General features: G+C 41.4%; 1 protein-coding gene across 2 annotated transcripts in view; it reads left to right on the plus strand.

Moving 5' to 3' along the window:
* Positions 1-20,829, plus strand: part of PDK3 (pyruvate dehydrogenase kinase 3) — an 80,275-nt gene that overhangs the window by 36,529 nt on the left and 22,917 nt on the right. For both annotated transcript variants that reach the window (XM_074994484.1, XM_074994475.1), the window contains exons 3-5: positions 2,223-2,294; positions 14,926-15,110; positions 17,437-17,526. In XM_074994484.1, coding sequence (XP_074850585.1) covers positions 2,223-2,294; positions 14,926-15,110; positions 17,437-17,526 — 347 coding nt within the window. The remainder of the gene's footprint in view (positions 1-2,222; positions 2,295-14,925; positions 15,111-17,436; positions 17,527-20,829) is intronic.

Below are 20,829 nucleotides of genomic sequence, written 5' to 3' on the forward strand. Positions count from 1 at the left end.
AAATAGAATAGGGATATGGATGTTTAGAAATATTTGCATCCTGAGTTAAGATCTTGCTTTAAACCGAGCTTCTCTATATTGTCAGCTGCAAGTGTCTATAGTCTGTTGTTGTCAACATATTAGTGGATCGCTAGTTTATTCAAGATGACTTAGGCTGTGTCTACACTGGGACAAATCTTCGAAATAGCCATATTTCGCAGATTACTAATGAGGCGCTGAACTGAATATTCAGCACCTCATTAGCATTAGGACACTTCCAGCCGTGACGCTTCGAAAGTGCCGCTTTCGAAAGTGCGTGGCTCGGCGCGGCTACATGGGGGTCCTTTTCAAAGGGACCCTGCACCTTTCGAAATCCCCTTATGGGATTTCGAAAGGTGCGGAGTCCCTTCAAAAAGGACCCCGGTGTAGCTGCACCGAGCATCCTAATGCTAATGAGGTGCTGAATATTCAGTTCAGTGCCTCATTAGTAATCTTCGAAATGGCCATTAGCATGGCTGTTTTGAAGATTTGTGCCCGTGTAGAGACACCCTTAGAGATCTGGTGGCTAAACACACAGAGATTTTTGTGCTTTAATGTTATTTTGACAAAATATACAGAATTTTACAGAATTTGAAAATACTGTGTGCAGAATTTTTACTTTTTAATTGCAGAATTTCCCATTTTTTGGTGCAGAATTACCCCAGTAGTAGATTTGGTATGCCCTGACTCTTGTATCTCTACTCCAAAGTGTGTCTAATGCTACAACTTCATCCCATCTAAGGGTATGGACTTTCTGTTTGTTTATCCATGCATCACTTTGTTGTAGTCCACATGGTAACCACATGCACCTGATAGCTGTACTTCAAGGCCAGGCCTCTGTGCCAGGTAGTCAAAAAAATTAGACCAGTCAGAGAATTCTCCTGGTTTTGAAGGATGTTTTCTGGGAGTATTATGGTGGCCTGTTCTAAGACTTGATCTCCTTCTCTGGAGGAGTGGCCTTGTTTGGTTAGAGTAGTTTTAACTGTGTTAAGGTGTTTATCCTGGACTTTCTGCACTTAGTGTGTTCTGTGGTATCTGAGTGGCAGTTCGTAGGAGCCTGTTTTTTGGTGTATTTGGGGAAGTTATTTGAGCTGAAGGTAAATGTGGCAATCTGTGGATTTCTTGTGTGCAGTTGTTAGTAGGATTCCATCGTTGAAGCAAATCATGTTAATTGAGGGTGCCAGTGATGGTCTAACATGATTTTGACGGAGTTTAATAGATATCTGATGGTTATTGAATTTGTGTTGGAAATCAGTGAGGGAGTCCATAAGTGAAAATACCAGATTGTCTCAGGTATACAGTTGGTTTCATAGTGTGTTTCTCTGGAAATTCTTCCTCAAGGTATCCCACGAAGAGGTTGTCATATTTAGGGGAACCGTCCAAGTACCCATGGCTATTTCCAGGGCTTGTACAAAGTGTGGTTAAATGTAAAATTGTTAAGATTGAGGAGGCAATTGATGAGTTTAACAGTATGCTTTAGGAATACTTGAATGTTGCTCATTGCCTCATTAAGCAGGTGGTGATGCCATTATTATGATGGATGCTAGTGTGCAGGGCAGGTAAGATCTGCAAGGCAATGGATGATGTTCTGAAGGAGGTTCTTAATGTGGAGTTTCTAGAGGAAGTCCAGGGCCATCTTTGAGGTCCTCCATAAGTTACCTGAGGTTGCCCCCCCACCCCCCAACCCATCGTGGCTTCCCTAATGTCCCTCTCCACCATTTCTTCCCATTGTGTGGCTTATAGCAGAGCTTGAGGCTTCGCTGGGGCTGTCAAAGAGCTGCTGAGGACTCCTCTTTGCAGTCAGTGCAGTAAGAGGGAGCTGTCAGCTTAGTGGCCAGCTGATCAATACTCGCATGTAGGTGGAAGGAGCGAGCCAGGAGAGGGCAGCTCTACTGCTGATGGCTGAGAGAGCTGCGGTGGGGGGGAGGGGCTGGGCCAGAGAGGATCCAGTGGATGGTGGTCAGCGCCATCCTTAGGCACATGAGCACACATAGCTGCTGCTGAGTGTGCCTGAGAACAGCCCTGAGGAAATCAGTTTTGCTTTGTGCAGTGAGTGACTAGAGGGTGGTTTCTGTAAATCCTGATATTTCTTTAGTAAGAGTGCCAGGGCCAGATATGATCTGTCTGTATAGACTTCTGTGCCACTTAGTTTTCTTTGAATATTTTAACCCTAGTACTTAATGTCACACATCTTTATATTTCAGGTACATGCAAAGTTTCCTTGAGCTTTTAGAATATGAAAATAAAAGCCCTGAGGATCCTCATGTTTTGGATAAGTAAGTAATTTATTTTACGAGTTAAGCCAGCAGAGAGAAAATGGGCTGTTACGAGCCAAGTTTTCTGTTTATTGCAGCAGCATAGACGTAATCAAATTCGTAATATGAAATTCACATAGTTAAGTCCTAAGTTTGTAGTAAACATAAAATTGTTTGAACAACCTACATTTTATTTTGCTAGTTCGTAACTTACAATACTATACAATGTGTTAAATTACAGGTATGTAAAAGAAAATGTGTGTATATATAAAGAAAGGTACACTAAAGGTACACATCACTTTTAATACTAAAAAAAAACCTGCTTCAGTACTCTGTTTTCTTGAGCTCAGGTATTCTGTTATAGTATTTTAACGTATATTGTTGATGTATTAATATTTTAAACAGATCTATAACATGGAACAGAACGCTTATCATATAATTAAGATTGTGTCAGGTGAAATCCTGTCACCACTGGAGTCCCTGGTGACACTGATTAAAATGGGTGCAGGATTTAACCCTTCATTGCTACCTATCAGAGCTGAATTCACATTCTTGACCTTGAGATGAAAGATTTCCTGGGCCAAATTCAGACCAGAGGAAACTGAAAAGCTGCAACCTTATTCTGATTTTCTTAGTGCTAGTACCCAAACACTCTACTTCAGATTAGAAAGTCAAATTAGCTCCTTTCTTTCTCATTCATCATTGCCGTTGAAGTAAAGACTGTTTTTGTTTATGATAGATGTTTAATAAACATTTTTATTTTTATTTTTGTTTACGACAGATGTTTAGAGAGCCAGTGCTGTAGGCACACTTGACGCACTTTAAAAATATATTATTAAATATGGAGCCCATCAGTTACGCCAAATCATATAAAATTACTTAGCAATAGCATAGATATAACAAAAACTAACAGACTCTCACATCTCTGTTGCTCAGCATGGACCCACATTCATATCTTGATGGTCAGGAAAGAGAAGGTGCATAACTCTTCTCTTGTGTTTATAAAGATAAGTGAAAAGGGGGTTAATATATCCAATGAGTTGTCTAAATTCATAGTCATTTGTGTTATGATTTACTCAACAATTGCTATTATAGAAAGTCAGCATGCTTACTCTGGTAAAGCTATAGTGACATTCTTTTGTCACAGAAGCTGGATGAGAAGTTAGGGCTGATACTTTTTTTGGTAAAAGTGCACCTTCAGTCTGTTTGCAAATTATGGAGCTCTTCATCCTTACTCCAAAGGGGCTACTTCTAGGTAATCTCCATTAGGGGGAGGACGAGGAGGAGAGAGAAGGGAGCTGGGAAAGGCTTTTCATTAAAAAGACCAGGTTATTTGCCAGTCAAGTTCTCCAGATGTATTGATTACGAAGATTTACTAAAGATCTTCTGTTACCATCACCTCGGCTTGTCTTCATGTAGCTAGTGTGTCTGGATAGGCGCTTAAAGTTTAAGAACTATTCTTATTGATGCTGCCTTTGTACTCATCTTCCAAGGCACAAAAGGTTGACTAGGATCAACCAGGTTTCCAAGCATTCCTGCTCTGTGCAACTTAACATTCTACTCATTGTGGTTTTGGAGAAGTAGCATACAGTATTTTTGAAAACTGGATTACTAGTATGTGACTCAGAATATTGGAACATTTCTTCATTCTGGTGTCAGGTGAGTGTGGTTTGAAAAAAATAGTGCTTTTATGGAGTATAAAATGAAAAGATCAGGAGTGTGCTTGACAAACATGGGGTATGGCAAGGTTAAGGAAAAGTGGTGAACTCAGAAGGATCCATACATATGTTCCGGTTGTTAGCGTCTTTTAAAAAAGTTTAGGTCTTTCTTTAATGCATAGAAGAAATAACTTCAAGGGTGAAGTAGAGCATCTTTGATAAGAGGAGTAGCAGCTGTATTTTAAAAATAATTAAGGATTCCTTTGTAATGTAAGTTGTTCTCTGTTCCACTAAAGTAATCTGGTTTCTAGGCAGGCATGTTTTGTGATATGAGACAAAGAAACTTGTTTCCTTGTAGCACTATATCTGTATTTGCCAGAGAGAAAATAGGATTTTGTGTTACTGTATTTCTTTGCAACTCAAAAAGAAAAAAAATCGTTCACATCTGGGAAGCAGAGGACTGAAACTTCTCTTCTTGGCATTTAAGTCTCAGATTTCAGTGGCTATAGATCATACGTAATCAGAAATACCTAATGTGTTTAAAAGAATCTCGGAAGCCTTAAGCATTAAAGTAGTTTTGAAGAGGGGATGCTTGACCAATCAGCATGGTGGATGAGTATATAGGAACAGTCCTTCATTGCACAAGTCTTTAGATTTGAGATTAGGCAATACCTGTTAGGCTTCCCCATTACTGCTTATTTTGCAAAGTAAGATATCATTTTGAAAGACTAGATGAGCCATTTGTAGAGGCACTTAAGAAATGCTGATTAGATAGATGGTGAATAAGTACTTTGAAAGAGGGACATTCCTTCACAATCAGCAATGTGAGGTGGAGGGGGATATGATCTTTAGGGAAAATGGTTATATTATTACTCATTAGGAGAGATGCATGTGACATTACCCGTAGTACAATCTGGACTGTCGTGTGTCCTCAGTTCTCAAGCCTGGGGAACCCTTTTGCACTGTTTACTGCTGGAACAGCCACTTTTGCTCAGCTCAGACACAGCCTCCAGTATGTAAATTTCTCCCAGATATCACTGCATGAGGGCTGTAGCATGATTTACCCTGCAGGTCAACACCAGCAAACTCCTGGTCCCAGACTTTCCCTCATAAAGGCATATAAGGCATACTTGGTTACAAAAAATAAAAGGTAAAATACATAATTTAAAGACAAGGGCTGTCAAGCAATTAAATTAATCACAATTGCACTCTTAAACTAGAATAGAATGTATTTTATTTAAATATAGTTGGATATCTACATTTTCAAATCTATGGATTACACTTATAATACAGAATACAAAGTGTAGAGAATTCATTTTTTGTTACAAATACTTGCACTGTAAAAAAAATCAAAACAAAAATAGTATTTTTTAGTTGGCCAATAGAAGAATTGTAGTGCAGCCTCTTTATCTTGAAAGTGAATTTTCCAATCTAGTATACTACACAAAAATAATGCATTCAGATATTAATGAGCACAAAACAGACATCAAAACACTCCAGATCCACAAACCAGTTAGTCAACATTTTAATGGAATGGGGCATTCTGTCAATGACCTAAAGGTACGTGTGTTATTAAAGAACAATTATCGCACCATTCTGGAAAGGGAAACAGCCGAGCTGGCTTTTATATTCACATTTGACACATTAACACATGGTTTAAATCATGATGGGAACTTTCTGAGTCGCTATAGGGGCTTGTCTGCATACTTGGCTCAGTCTAATTCTTGACCTCCCCCCCAACCCCTGCACTCTCTGATTTGCTCACCTTGATTATCTTTTTCTGACTTGTCCTCCTTGCTTACTGTTTTTGGTTCTCTGTGCCTTAAATATTGAGTCTGTTCTGGTCTGGCTGTGGTCTGAAGAAGTGGGTCTGTCCCACGAAAGCTCACCTGATAAACCATTTTGCTAGTCTTTAAAGTGCTACTTGACTGCTTTTTGTTTAGATATTAAACGGTAAAACTTGAGCCGACAAATTCACCCAGGCCTACTACTTGTTCAGCTAACTGCTCAAACAAGTGTGTTTACATTTTGCAAAACATAATGCTTCCTCCTCCTCCTTTTACATTGCCACTTGAAAGTGAGAACAAGTGTTCACATTGCTCTGTTGTAGCCGGCATTTGAAGGTGTTTACATGCCAGATATGCTAACCTTTTGTATGCCCCTGCATGCTTCAGCTACCATTCATGCATCTCAGAGCATATGCATTCATGTTGATGACCGATTCTGCTTGATAACAGTCCAAAGCAGTGTGGACTGATGCATGTTATTTTCATCATTTGAGTCAAATGCCACCACCAGAAATTTGATTTTCCTTTTTGGTGTTCATTAGTTCCTGCAATGGTGATGCTTCACATCACATCACACTCAGATTTTGGAATGCACTTCGGATTCTTAAACCTTGGGTTCAGTGCTGTAGCTGTCTTAGAAATTTCATATTGGTATTTTCTTGTGTTTTGTGACGTCTGCTGTGAAACTGTTCTTAAAATGAACATGTGGTGGCTCATCGCTGAGATTGCTATTACATGAAATATATAGCAAAGTGTGTTATACAGAGCAGGAGATGTACAGTTCTCCCCCAAGGAGTAGGATAAAGTGGACTTGTAGACTCCAAATCTTACTTTGTTTTGCTTTTTGATGCACTTATGTAACCAAAAAAAAATTGTAAATCATACTTTCATGAAAAGGGGATTGCACTACAATATTTGTATGAGGTGAATTGAAATATACTACTCCCCATCAGGGCAGGAGCCTGGACTCAATGACCTCCTCAGGTCCCTTTCAGTTCTAGTGTTCCATGATTCTTTCATTTTTATAGTACAAATGTTTGTAATAAAATAATATAAAGTGAGCATTGTATGCTTTGTGTTCTGTGTTGTAATTGCAATCCATATATTTGGAATACATGGTAAAACATCCAAAATATTTAATAAATTTCAGTTCCATCATTTAACATTGTGGCTATAACTGTGATTAATCACAATAAATTTTAATCACAATTTTTGGAGTTAATGGCATGAGATAATTATGATTAATGAACAGCTCTATTAACAAGCTAAATGAATTCTAAGCAAAGATCTCTCTCGCCACATGGTTCAGTCTTGTTGGCTGGATTTCTTTCAGCCATGACCCATCCCCCAATTCAGTGTGGTCCTCCTCCCCCTCCCCCCCCCCCCCCGTCCCGTTTTAATGTTGTTGGTGCTGTGGGCAAGGAGAAAAGAGAGAATTTTTGATGCCTTTGTTCTCCTCTTTAGTTTTCTTTTTCTTTGAAAATCACCTCCAACGAGACAAAAAGTCTGAGATGCATCTTTGCTAAGATGTAAATTTCTTGCTAGTGAGCTCTTTTCCACCCAATAATGGTTACCAGATAATCAATTTGTTCTTGTTGACACCTGTTTGAGGCAATAGTTTGCTGTTTGTTTGAGGTACTGGTTTGTGCCTGTTTTTGCAGAGTTGGCATATGTTTAGTAGAATCATACAGTAGAATCTTATACATTTTACATAGTGTTGCTCACACACATCGTACTAGGACACTAATGAGTGGCAAGCTAGGGGTTTTCAAAGTTTTACCAGGTGCATCATAATCTTGTAAAAGGGGGGGGCATATGGATACAGGCTGTTACAGTACAGGTACTTCCCAGCAATGCAATAGACCAGAAGAACATAAGAAAATGGGAAATAAAGGTTCTAAGAAATGGATAAAATATTTTTTTTTCTTTTTTTAACTTTGAGGAATAGTATGAAATAAAATAAAAAGGGGCTGACTAGAGGTATCACTCTCCACCCCAATTGAGTAATTGGGATTATCACAGGAATATTTAAACTTCTGAATACCCCAGAAGGAATCCAGAGATGTGATTGCCATCCCTTTATTTTGCAAATAGTTAAAGCCCTCTTTGAGTCCTTGCAGTTTTAATCTGGGAGGTTATATAATGGCTTTTAGGTCTTGTCTACATTACAGAGTTTTGTCTCCAAAAGTGTTTGCCAACAAAACAGTGGAGGTGTTTATACACTACAATACTACCTCTGCCAACAAAACTTTCCTGCACCAATTGGCAATCAGTTGTTCAGGGCCCAAAGTGCCACATAAACAGCAGAAAAGCTTGGTCTTAAGCCCCATGCATGAGATGCGTGCTTTCATCCATGCTTGTTCTTGGGAGTGAGATACTGGTTTCAGTGATCCCCCACCATACAAACACCTGTGGAAGATGATGGCAGAATTTACTAATTTGTTTCTAGTCACCTACAGCAGTCCCTTTAAAAAAACACATAGACCCTTTGCCCTATCTTGAACATTCTGACCCCCAGCCGAACACACCATTATATTGGCTGAGCTGTGTGCTTAGTAGGGGATGGTGAGAAACTGATTCATGTTAAAAAGAGGTGTGTTTTACGATACTTTTGTGCTGTGAGTACACTAAGAATCATGCTTTGGTTTATTGTTTCTTGTAGTTCTGCAGGTTTGACCTTTAGGGAAACGCCTAGATACACTTGCGGAGTGCCTCCACCAGCTAAGAAAGTGACTGATGAGGAACAGGGGGGACATGTTCTGAGAGGTGCTTTGTTCCTTAGAGGCGGAAAACAGGAATGCAGGATGTGAAGAAAGACTTCAAATAAAAATGATAAAAAAAAGTCAGGGCAGAGAGGACAGGCAGGAGCAAATATCAATGGGGCAGGAATGGGATTATAAAAGTGATGGAGGCGCAGTTGGAGATATTGAAGTCCCTAAATATGTCTCTAAATATGCTACAGGCAGAATACGTGTGTACGCACTTCCCTGTAGCCAATACAGAACTGCCTGCCATGCCCTGCCCAAACACCTCTCACATATTCTTGCAACCTCCTTGCCCACCTTGGTGCACCATTCACTCTTCCAATTCAGACAGCTTCCGAAATAATAGCTTGACTTACACAAAGCTATGAGAGTTTATATTGCCCTTCACTGTTGTTTCCCTTCGACCAAGGGAAATATATTAGGTGCAACTGTGTGTAAACATTCAAAGCCTCATCGTAATGTGAGTTATGGCCCATAAAAATGTATTTAAAATTGCGTTTTCTCCACATCACTCTTCCCTATTAACCCAGAACAGATCTCACTTATTGTGCTTGGTTCAAAAATTGTGCAGAAGTCAGTGGACCGATAGTGAGCATAAACAGAAGAGAACCACCAGATGGCAATCAGAATTACCAAAAAAAAAAAAAAGCACAGTTTGTTTTTAGAGAAGGTATCAGATAAAAGGAATTTGAGGATGATTATGCTTAAATAATAAGTATCAGCACACGTCCAGTTTCTGTTCCCTTTTCTGTCTCTAGAGCCACCATGTCCAATACACTCGTTGTTCACCACGCGTGGCGAACGGGGAAGCATGTTATAGCGAATGTGAGTCAGAGGGCTGGTGCACTAGATCGGGCAGCAGTGTGATGGGTTGGGAGTTCAACTACCATGTGGCTGGCTCTGGGGGCTTGCATGGCAGCTCCTCAGGCACCGTGCACCAGAGCCTCACAGCACGGCACCCGAGGAGCTGCCCCACCATGTGGCCCGAGCCAGCCATGCAGTGCCCAACCTCCCAAGCTGTCGTTGCCGCATGGCACCCAAGGAACCACCCCACGAGCCTCCAGCGCCGCTGTGCCACTGTCCAAGGCATTGCACTGCACTGGCTCTTGGGGTTTCGCGGCTTGGGGCTGGGTGGCTCCGGTGTGTCAAAGTCAGACTCGGGACTCGCAAATTTGTCAGACCAATCTGTTTATTAGCAAAGCTGCTCTGCTAATGCACCCAGAAAATGCGAGTGCCATTCAGGGCTCAAACCCCTTGATTTATACAGACAAAAGAAAGCAAAATTAACAAGATTACAAAAGGTGCAAGACTCAGACATGATTCCCATGAGACTAGTCACGTATCTTCGTTTCAATATCAGGCCTCAGCAATCTCCTGTTCATATCTCCCTGCTTATCTCAATTACTTTGTCTAACACCTAATGTTCCTTATTCTGTTATCCCAGACACACCTTGCTTCACTCTGATCCATCCTGCATACCTACAAACAACATTAACATAATCTTCTCTTTCCTGTTCAGGGACAAACAGCATTCCTTGAACTTATACTATTATTACAGTATAATTCATCTTGCTCTTACAATGTAATTCTTTCCACTTTCACAGGTGGAAGCTCCAGTGAGTCACTGGGGGTAAGGGGTAGGGTGCCTGACTGCAGGGGGATGTGGTGGTCAGGTGTCTTCCTTTTGGACACCACTGCTTTAAATGCAAAAAAATACACAATAGCGCTTTCTCCTTTGTCCTTCAATATCTTCCCCTTTAGGCACCAAAAAGTTTTAGAAGTCTACTTTTGGTTAGTCTTTTTAAGGGCATTGATGCAAGGTAACAGACATGTATTCTGAAAGATTAAAAAATGTTAATATCTTGTCAAAGCAGACCTGAAGACATGACATTTAAAGAATCACACTTTCCTTTTACATATGATTCTTTTAAAGTACAAAACATTGAAAAAGATTCACCTTTTTTAAAAGGGATGACTTGAATGTTTTTTTAAAAATCTCAAAACATAAAAAGTTAGCAATTTTTAGTGTTGCCACTTTTCTCATTGACATTAATGACCATCAGTACTACACTGAAAGTAATTTTTCTTTCCTCCCTTGAGAATCAGACAGAAACAAATGCAACATACTTTTCAAAAGAAAGCAAAGATGGTGACACTATCAAGTTGTAGCTGTGTCTGCGAAACTAAGGATTCTTTTTAATGTGTTAATGTTGAACTAAATTCTTGGGGTTTATAATGAGCACAGAAGAACTCTATTTGACAAATCAAGCGAATAACTGATTCAGTTAGCACCTAAGCACCACCTTCAGAAGGAAATTATAATACAGCAGACCCTATGAAGTTACAGAGAATGAAAGGCTCATTAGTCACTAACATTTACTACTTCTGTGACCTTGTTTACACTACCAAGTTTTGTCAGTGTAAACCATGCTGATGATCAAACACATCATCGGTGTATGCTTACACAACCCTCCTTCTGAACCCTTCTCCTTCAGCCATCATCTGCTGGTAGGAATTGTGGAAAGGAAGAATGGATCTTAGCACATCATCGGTGCAGGTTCACAATTTTTTTTACATCCCATTTGTAGTGAGTCATTATGGCCTCCTGCTGACTCAGAGGCAGAGGAGACTGCGCAGAGACCCTGGTGGTCGGGCCCGGAGCCAGAACACCAGAGGGCGGGGCCCAGGGTTAGAAGGGCCAAGGGCAGGGCTCAGGACCCATTAAAGCCTGGGCCTCCGGGCAGGGAGGAGGCGCCTGCATGAGCTCCCCAGCGCCAAGGGCAGAGGGCCTGTCGCCGCCCGGCCGGGCCAGAGGAGCAAGCCTCCAGCGGCTCTGAACAACCATGGATCCAGATGCCCCAGGGGGACTACCTGGACTTCCCAGACCTGCCAGGACCCTCACGCCGGCGGAGACCCCCCGCCTTGGAAGAAGCCCCAGGAGCGGCCTGCCCCAGAGTCCCGGCGGACCCCTGCAGCCCTCAGGCCCAGGATCGCCTCGGGCCCACCGTGCTACCGCCGCCCGACTATCCCAATGATATTGACATGAGTGACTGGCCGGAGCCCCTGAAGGTGGACGATTTGGAGGAGACCGACCCCGCGGGACCCCCTGACCAGATGGACTGGGACCTTCTGCCGGTGGAGGTAGAGGTAGGAAGTGGCTCAGGGAACGACGCTCCCGAACCCATGGCAGTGTGTTGCGGCCTGGATCCCCACTGCCGTGGTCGTGTGTGAGCGACCCCCAGGTCCCCGGGCCAGGTCTCAGTGGAGTGGGAGGGACTGCGACCCCCTACCCCCTCCTTGACAGGGACAGCCTGCGCTGGGCCTGTGCTCAAACCCTTGTGCTGTTGCCCCGCCCCAAACTGAGGGCTGGGCCTGTATTGTGTTACAACTGTGAACTGCTGCCCGCCCTGAACTGAGGGCTGGGCCTGTACTGTGTGGCAGTTGTGAAGTGCTGCCCCGCCCTAGACTGAGGGCTGGGCCTGCATTGTATTACACTGGTGAACTGCTGCCCCGCCCTGAACTGAGGGCTGGGCCTGGATTGTATTGCAATGGTGTGTTAACCCTTTTTTTTGATTGCCGCCCCGCCCTAGGCCAGGGGCTGGGCGTCCCAGGGCTCTTACACCATCATGATAGTCCATTTCTCAATAGCCTGTTTACTGTGCACCCGCCATCTGTGTCTGAAAGGATGGATCCTGTACTGCTCTGGTGACTTTTATGAACACATCATAGATGATCATGAAGTACGGGTTCCCAATCTGAATAGGAATTAAAGGTGCCTGACCCGCTGTGTGCTATGGAAAGATGTAACACCAGGTTACTTTTAGCATTCAAGGAGCAGCTGGACGTGGCGGATTGTTGCTTTTCTGCTTGGGAAACAAGCACTAAGTAGTGAAATTGCATGGTTATGCAAGTCTGGCATGACAAGCCTTGGCTGCAGAACTTTTGGATACAGAAAGCCACCTTCCTGGAACTGTGTGCAGAGCTTGCCTTTGCAGTGCAAGGACACTATAATAAGAGCTGTCCTCTCAGCAAAGAGGCTTGTGGCAATCGTTACGTGGAAGTTGGCAGTGCCAGACTGCTATCACTTGGTCAGAAATCAGTTGAGTCGAGAAATCAGCTGTTGTGGTGACATTAATGCAAGTGTACAAGGCTATTAATCATATTCTGCTACAAAATATCCTGACTCTTGGAAATGTGTAGAAAATATTGGAAGGCTACATGGAGATGGGATTTCTTAACTGGAAAGGGACAATAGAGATGGCACTCATACCCCAGTTTTGGACCCAAACCATTTTGCAGTGGAGTACGTGAATAGAGAATGTACTTCCCTATGATATTGCAAGCACTTGTGGATCACCAAGGGCATTTCACTTATCACCACTGGACACATGCATCTTCAAGAACACTAGCCGCTACAGAAAGCTGCAAGCAGGAGATTTCTTTCCAGATCAGAAGGTTCCAGTGGGGTGTGCTGAAATGCCTAGTGTCTGGGGAGATCCAGAGTGCCCATTACTTTCATCGGTCATGAAGCCTCACATGAGAAGCCCGGACAGCAGTAAGGAAAACTTGAACAATAAGCTAAGCAGGTGTCGAATGACAGCAGAATACGTGGTTGGCAGATTAAAAGCACACTGTCTTTATGACAAGTTAGGTCTAAATAAGGAAAATATTCTCATAGTCATAGCAACCTAATGTCACGCTGTAATATCTGTGAGGTTAAGGTGAGAAGTTTCCACTGGGGTGGAGTGTGGATGCAGATCAACTGGTGGCTGCTTTTGAGCAACCACATACCAAGGCTATTATTGGGATGCAACGGGGACTGTTCAAATCAGGGAGGTACCATTTTGACTATGAGAACCAGTAATGCCCCTTTCTATGAAGCACTGTGCCATGCATTGTCGTCACCTTATACGGAAATTTTGAGGATTCTAGACTGTGATTTGTAGTCTTCAAATGATCCACTTGCCAGTGTATTAATTGAAGCACTTGTATAGAAGACAAATGAAGATTCGATATCTTTCCAAGAGTATGTTTTTATTAAATGCCAATTAACAGCTCACAGTGGTTCTCAAACTTTTTGGCCCATGGCCTGCCCTTCTCAGTGCAAACCTTTCTACTGGCCACCAGCCAACCACCCATCATGACAAAATGCATTTGCTTATGTCTAAATACTAACTTATGCATACTAGGTTACCGAAGCATAAAAACGCAAATATACAGCTATAATGTTAGGGGTCATATATTTAGATATTAAGTATATTTAAAACAAAGATTGGTAAGCTAACATGATCAAGCTAAGTATTAATGTGTGTCCAAAACAAAAGGTTCCAACATTGTCTTTATTTATGGCAGGAGCAGGGAACCTTTTTGGATTGGGATCAAGTGACCCACAGAAAAATTAGTTGTGTGCCACACAAAAGTGAGAAGTAAAAAAACCCGCAAACCCTCCCTGATGTGGCACCCAACTGAGACACCTCACTCCCTTGTGCTGCAGCCCCACAGTGCAGGGATGGGGAGAAGGACGACCAAGGTTAAGGGCTTCCCATAGGCCATTAACTCTTCTGGGGTCCCAGAGCTAGTAAGGTGGAGCCAAAAATGTGGGGTTCAGTGTGCAGGAGGGGGCTGCTGAGGAGTGAGATGGGATGGAGGTGAAGGATCTTGGACAGGAAGTGGGGTATAGGACGGGGCTGAGGGTGCAGGGACTGGATGGGAGGGGATTGCAGGAGTAAGTTGGGAGTGAGGGGGCCTGGCTGAGAGGGAGGGTGCAGGATTGCACTGAGGGGTAAATGCTGGTCAGGAGATTAGGTACAGGAATGCGCTGGGGAGGGGAGATGGGCTGGGGAGAGAGATGGGGTTCTGAATGGGGGTAAGAACAAGGGGCATGCAGGGGTACTTGGCTTGCCCTGTGCTTCACGGCACTCCCACGTGCAATTCCCTGCTACTCCTCTTGGCTGTGATTTGGGCAAATCACTCTCACGAGCAGTTTCCTATGCGACCATTTCCCCAGCTGGAGGGCGGGGACAGCATCAACTTCTCTGTGTGAGCAGGATCTGGCCTATGAGGCTTTGGGCTCCTTTCCCCTTGCAGTGAGAAGCTGGTGCTGTTACTGTAACCTCACCAGGGACTTGGGGGTGGGGGGTTGCAGGACGCCATGGGACTGGAGTGCCAGCATGGGCTCCCTGCCGCGTGGGGGGAGGCTGAGACCACAGCCCTTCTTGCAAGGTGGTCTGTAGACCATGCTTGAAGAATTACTGCTTTAGCGTGATGTGATAGGTAGTAAGGTAGTTGGACTTCTGTTTCTCTGATAAACGTTTAGAGACCATTGAGGATAAACAATAAGTGACTGTGTTACATGTGAATGAACATTTGAAAACAGTAGATTGTGATGCAGAGATTTGTTCTACTCTAACATTATGTTCCTAATTTTGGGGTTTTTTTTCAGTTTTTTAGATGTTTTAATTAAAGTAAGGAACAGACACAATGATGTGGTTCCTACCATGGCACAAGGAGTGATTGAGTACAAGGAGAAGTATGGCTTTGATCCCTTTGTTAGCAGTAACATCCAGTATTTTCTAGATAGATTCTACACCAACCGCATCTCTTTCCGCATGCTTATTAACCAGCACAGTAAGTAATTGCTTTGTTTTTCAGTAATTATTTGTTGCTTGTAAACCTAAAATGTCATCATTGATTTAGCCTTCCTCACGCCAATATTCTGAGGTGAAGATGGTAGATTTTCCCCTGTCCCTTGCAGAGTAGCAGCCCTGTATTTGAAAGCAAAGCTCTACTGTTCTATTTTGTCGGTGCAACTGTAAAATTTTTTTTCATCTTGTTAGCTGATTCATTGTGCTAGGTGACTTAAGATATTTTTAGCTACTATTAAAATAGCTACATCTTCTCTGCCAAGTAGTCCATTTGATACATATTTCGCCATCAAACACAAAAGTCATCTTCTACCTTTTCAGTTTTGTGTTGTGTGTGAATAGTGTTTGTTCATTATGCATATTTTAACAGCCAAATAGTTTCTCCCAAATTATGTTGTCCACCTATTAATTCACCAACCTTTTTTCTTGCCTTCTAAAGAGACTATATTTCTAACTTGAGATATTAATTTTTATTGTTCCCTTTATTAATTAACATAGTAGTTCTGATTTTCAGGTTTTCCTTCACATTAGAGTCTTAGGTTTATACTGTTTAAGTATTCATTTTGTAGCATGAAAGAAATTACTCACATAACTGCCAGTAACCAGTATCTGTTACATTTAAAAGCCAAGATCAAGTCTGTGATCGCTTGAAATGTATCTACTCTATGGTTTCCTTCCCTGTCCAGTACTTTGCTGTTTGTGACATCATAGAAGCATCAGCCTGCTACGTATGATAGGGAAAAAGTTAAATTCAGCACATTTAGCTAAGAAATGTATATCCAGTAACTTTTATTTATAATACATCAAATGAAAGAGGAGATAAATGCGCTAGTATGACAAAGCTAAATAGAACAGTGTAGTCATTTGGCAATAAATAATGCCAGACATAGAAGCAACAACAAGAAAGCAAGATACATGAAAAGACCCCTCTTAGAAAATAAATGATGATAATAAATAAAGGTTTTGTCCCATTAGAATTTGCAGGTCTTGTCTTTTCTAAACATACCAGTTGCACCCTTTTAACTGTAATGCTAAACTGGTTTCATTAGTCGGTTCAGCTTGAGTTCTACACACTTGTACATGTTGAACCTCTCTAGTCTGTCATCCTTGGGATCTGACTGGTGCTGAACCACTGGACATCAGTATTATCTAGTCTAGCAGCATTACCAACACTTACACTGCTTACTGGACTGTTTGATGACATTTAGGAGTACATTGGTGATAAATAACAGCACAGAACACTCAGAGCCAGGACTGGAGGCTGTAAAACTTTTATGAGATAGCAGGAATCTTAGCCACATCCATGTTAAGTGAACATCTGGCCTAACTGAAACCATGCCATACCACAAATTTCGCTGTACCAGAGTTTGCTGGACTAGAGAGGTTCAGCCTCTACCATTTTTAAACCTGGCTTGTTTTAGTTTGTGTAACATAGCAGCAGTTTAACTAAAGCAGATTAACATCACACCTTTAATTTAACTGGTAGAATTTCTATGTCTAGATCAGTGTTTCTTAAATTTTTGAGACCATGGCACACCAAACAAAGATTTTTTTAATGCAGAACATCAACATGTTCAGCAAAACCAAAACAACGTAATTATAATCAGGTATCATAGCAACAAGGAAGTACAACTGTATCTGGTTTTAATAACAAGAAATATACACCATCAGTGTATTTTTTTCAAACACTTGCAGCGCACCCGCGGAACGTAGTTTAAGAAACACTCCTCTGGATAACCTCTAGTGACCCTCCCTTGATTTAAGGGCAAATGGCTCTTATCTCAAATTGAAAGAGATGGCTAAGACAAATTCATGTAATTTGCCCTTGACCCCTGTAGAGTTCTTTTTAATTTATTTTTGAAAACGGGTGCTAAGTATGAAAACCTTTTACATCTAATATAATTTACACTTCCCACCTGTTGGGACCTTCTTATTGTAAAATCCCCATTATTACAACAGCTGTGCTCTGAAATAATTATATGAATGGAGCTTTTCACAGTACATTTCTATCTGTATTGACTCCAATCTATCCTGAGAACTATGACACTTTTCCTTCCGTCTTCTGGCTAGACATGAATGGACTCTTTGCATTTATTTTTCATGTTGTATCAGATATTGCAAGATATAATTACTAAACGAAGTCAGTATTTGTCCTAGAGAGAGAGGAGTAGTCTAAATCAGGGACTGACGTTATGAAGGAGTCTCCTTTCTCAGTGTGGTGCTGAATCTTGGCAATGCATCTGATATAACTTTTCTGTGTTCTGCATGTACAAGCCATTCAATTAACTACCAATTCTTTTTCTCCTTAGCCCTTCTTTTTGGCGGAGATACTAATCCGGCTCATCCCAAGCATATTGGGAGTATTGACCCTACCTGTAATGTGGCTGAGGTAGTAAAAGGTAAGGAGATAAATTTAACATTTGTATTATGTTTTAAACACCAATTTACAGTTACACACAGATAACTAGTTATGGTGTCCGATGCAAAAAATTTATTTCCAGTTTATTATTTTTAAAAACTCTAAGAAATTATAAACTTTCAGTTGCTTATAATGAGGCCATAAAACTATCAAAAGAATCTAATAATATGAACTATATGTTGCTCTTACAGCATTTTTCACCTGTACTGTTATACATTTGGGAACTGACACAGAGCTGTAGTAAAAACTTGCTGAAGGACACCCTGCAGTCCAGGGGCAGAATTGGAACTAGAATGCATATCCCCTACATCCTATCCAAGTATTTTATCTACTTGACCACACTTTCTAGTGACTTCAGAATCAAAAATGTGAAGCTAATGGTATGTTCATATAACTACAAAAATGGAATTATAGCTTGGTTGTACTACAAGAACAGATTCAAGTCGGATACGACCACGTTTAATAATGCTTGCTGTGGTGGTTAAATAATCTTCCATAGAGTATTTAAAAGTACATATTCTATTTCATGTCCTTTTGTAAAGGAAGTCAAATATATACGTGGTCCTCTGTTCTTGTACAGTTATTTAACTAAAGCTCTATAATAAAGAAACACGCACTTCAGGGAAGTGAGGTTATAAAACAAGAACAATCTTGAGACGTTTAGAACCTCTTAGTTTTTGTGTTTAGGCAGCCTCCCAATGTGTATTTTTGGGGAAAACTTACTATTTGTAAAAAGTAACTTAACGTCTAGTTGAGACTAGCTTACTGATTTTTCTCAATGCTCTAAAGTCAACATGCTTGTTTGTTGAAATATGCAGGGTCTTAAGGAGGCTTGCAGGCAAGACTAGAGTCAAAATTTGAGGTCATATGAAAAATCCCCAAGTAGCCCACCAAAACAAAAAAGTGACACCAGAATTTCATTGTTCTTATAATGTTGTACATATTCCTGAGTCTTACCTTATCACTCTCATACTAACTGAGAGCAAATCAAGAACATGGTATATGTTTGGGAACGATGTCTGGCACAAATTGTCCCTCTGGGAAGAATATTCTTAAAGATTTTCAGGGTGAAAGTTGGATCTGCATTGTAGCTCAGATGAAACTGAAAAACTGCATGAAGTCATTTTGGTAGCTGCAGCAGGATTAGGGCTCTGTCATAAGCTGTTTGGAGACACCTAACAGAGTAACAAGGTGGCTCAAGATGTCATGCTGTAGCGAGTGAACCTGAAAAAGACCTGTGTACGGTAAGTTTGAGTTCCTCTCTGTGTAGATTTCAAAAAATGTAAATTGTGTGCATAGAATTGTAGACACGTGGGACTGGAACAGACTTCAAGAAGTCTTCTAGTCCAGTCTCCTGCACCCAAGGCAGTACTACATAGTAACTAGATCTTTCCTGACAAGTGTTTTTCTAACCTGTTCTTAAAAATCTTCAGTGATTGGAAAAATGAGTAATAGTGTGGCATTTCAGACTGGCAAGCAAATTGATTTGGGCATAATTCTTTCCTGGTCTGGAACCCACTTTGACCTGATGAAGTGTGTTTCAGTCCAAGAAAGCCTATGCCCAATAAATTTGTTAGTCTGTAAGGTACCACAAGATTCCTCATTTTTGTGAAACATACTAACTCAGCTCCCCCACTGATACTTGCTTCATTGATGGAAATTTTTCAGCCTTCCTTGGCAGTTTGTTCCAGTGCTTGACTGCCCTGACAGGAATTTTTTTCCTGATGTCCAACCTAAAGCTCCCTTTTGTTAGGACAGGAAGCAATGAACTATCTTCAGATATTAATGTGAATCATTTTTCTCTGGCCTTCTTGTGACCACTTCTTATGTACTTGAAAACTGTTATGTCTCCATGTCCTCAGTCTTCTCTTCTCTGGACTAAATAGACCCAAGGTTTCTCCCCACCCTCAAGTATTTTTTCTTCGGTCATGTTTTCTAGACCTTGAATCATTAGTTGCTTTCAGCCAGGACTTTGCATAGACATCTTTGGGAAATTTCTCCCTGAGAACAGAGTTTCTGGATTAAGAGCCCCGTTCTGAAATCCACATGCTTAGTCAGATTTATTTTAGAACTGCCAAGGAAAATGGAATAATTAAATAGAGGAAAGATGAAAGTCTTTAGTAAACAGCTGCCTTCAGTTGCTGTAGTTGTGGTGCATGTTCTCATATCATTCCTGACCAGTGGGACTGTGTGTGATCAAAGAAAAGCAAGTAGTTGTGATTTTCAGCAGTGTCAGTGTGATCAAAGGATTGCTGAGCATCATGATAGGCATCCAGGTTAGAGAGCTCTGTTCCAAGGACTGGTGTAAGGTTGACATAGCGCTGTACTAGGTTACTTCCATTAGTCAAAATAGTAGCTTACATTTATATTTATATTTACGTTATATTTATCATGATAAATACAAACACAAAAAACACATTTCAAGTCTCTACAATAATTCAGTAAGCCTACACTAATCAAGGGTTCAAACCTAACAGTTTCACTTTTCTAAATGAGTTCTTTGAGACTAGTACCCATGGCTCATGGGGCAAACTGCACAAATATTTTTAAATGATATTCTGACACAAAGGAGAACTTCATAGTGGTTTTTTTTTTGTTTTGTTTTGTAACTTCTGCTAAAAAGAAAATCCTGGTGCAGCCGTACCTGAAGTGGCACTACTGGCTTATAATATTGTGGCCAGAGGTGTATACCACTCACTCTGAATTTGGAGTCGTTTGGAGAGTGGGTTCCATGAATAAGTCCTGCCTCTATTCCTCCCTCCCCGCCCCCCCACCAAAAAGGAGTTGATTTTATTTTTCAAATTGTTCCAAAGCCGACTTGCACAGTTATATTGCCTTGAAGTTTGGTATTCCACAACAGAAGCTGACGTAGCCTTTGGAGGGTAGGCTGGGAAGAGAACACCCTTTGTAATGAAAGCATCATTTAAGCTGTCTCAGAGCTATTGTATCTGACTTGTACTCATCTTTGTGCATATTTTTATTCTTCTGAGAGCATCCCTTTGAGATTAATTACCATCTCCACCCTTCTGCAATTGTTTTCTGCTGTAGCGATTTGTGCTTAGACTCCTAACACTAACCTAGCCCCCCAGATCAGAGCACAAAGATTGGGGCTTCCCTCCACTTTCTTTTGCTGCGTGCAGGAGGTACATATGCTCCTTACTGTCCCATTCTTCCTTCCTCTGAGTCCCTCCAGCCCTTCTGGGGGTATGAAGGGGCCAAGAGGCAAGCAGAGTGGTTAGTTGAATGGCAGCAAGGTATTCCCAGGAAGCCTTTGTATTTTCCC

Source organism: Carettochelys insculpta, chromosome 1 (assembly GCF_033958435.1).
Source record: "Carettochelys insculpta isolate YL-2023 chromosome 1, ASM3395843v1, whole genome shotgun sequence".
Taxonomy (NCBI): Eukaryota; Metazoa; Chordata; order Testudines; family Carettochelyidae; genus Carettochelys; species Carettochelys insculpta.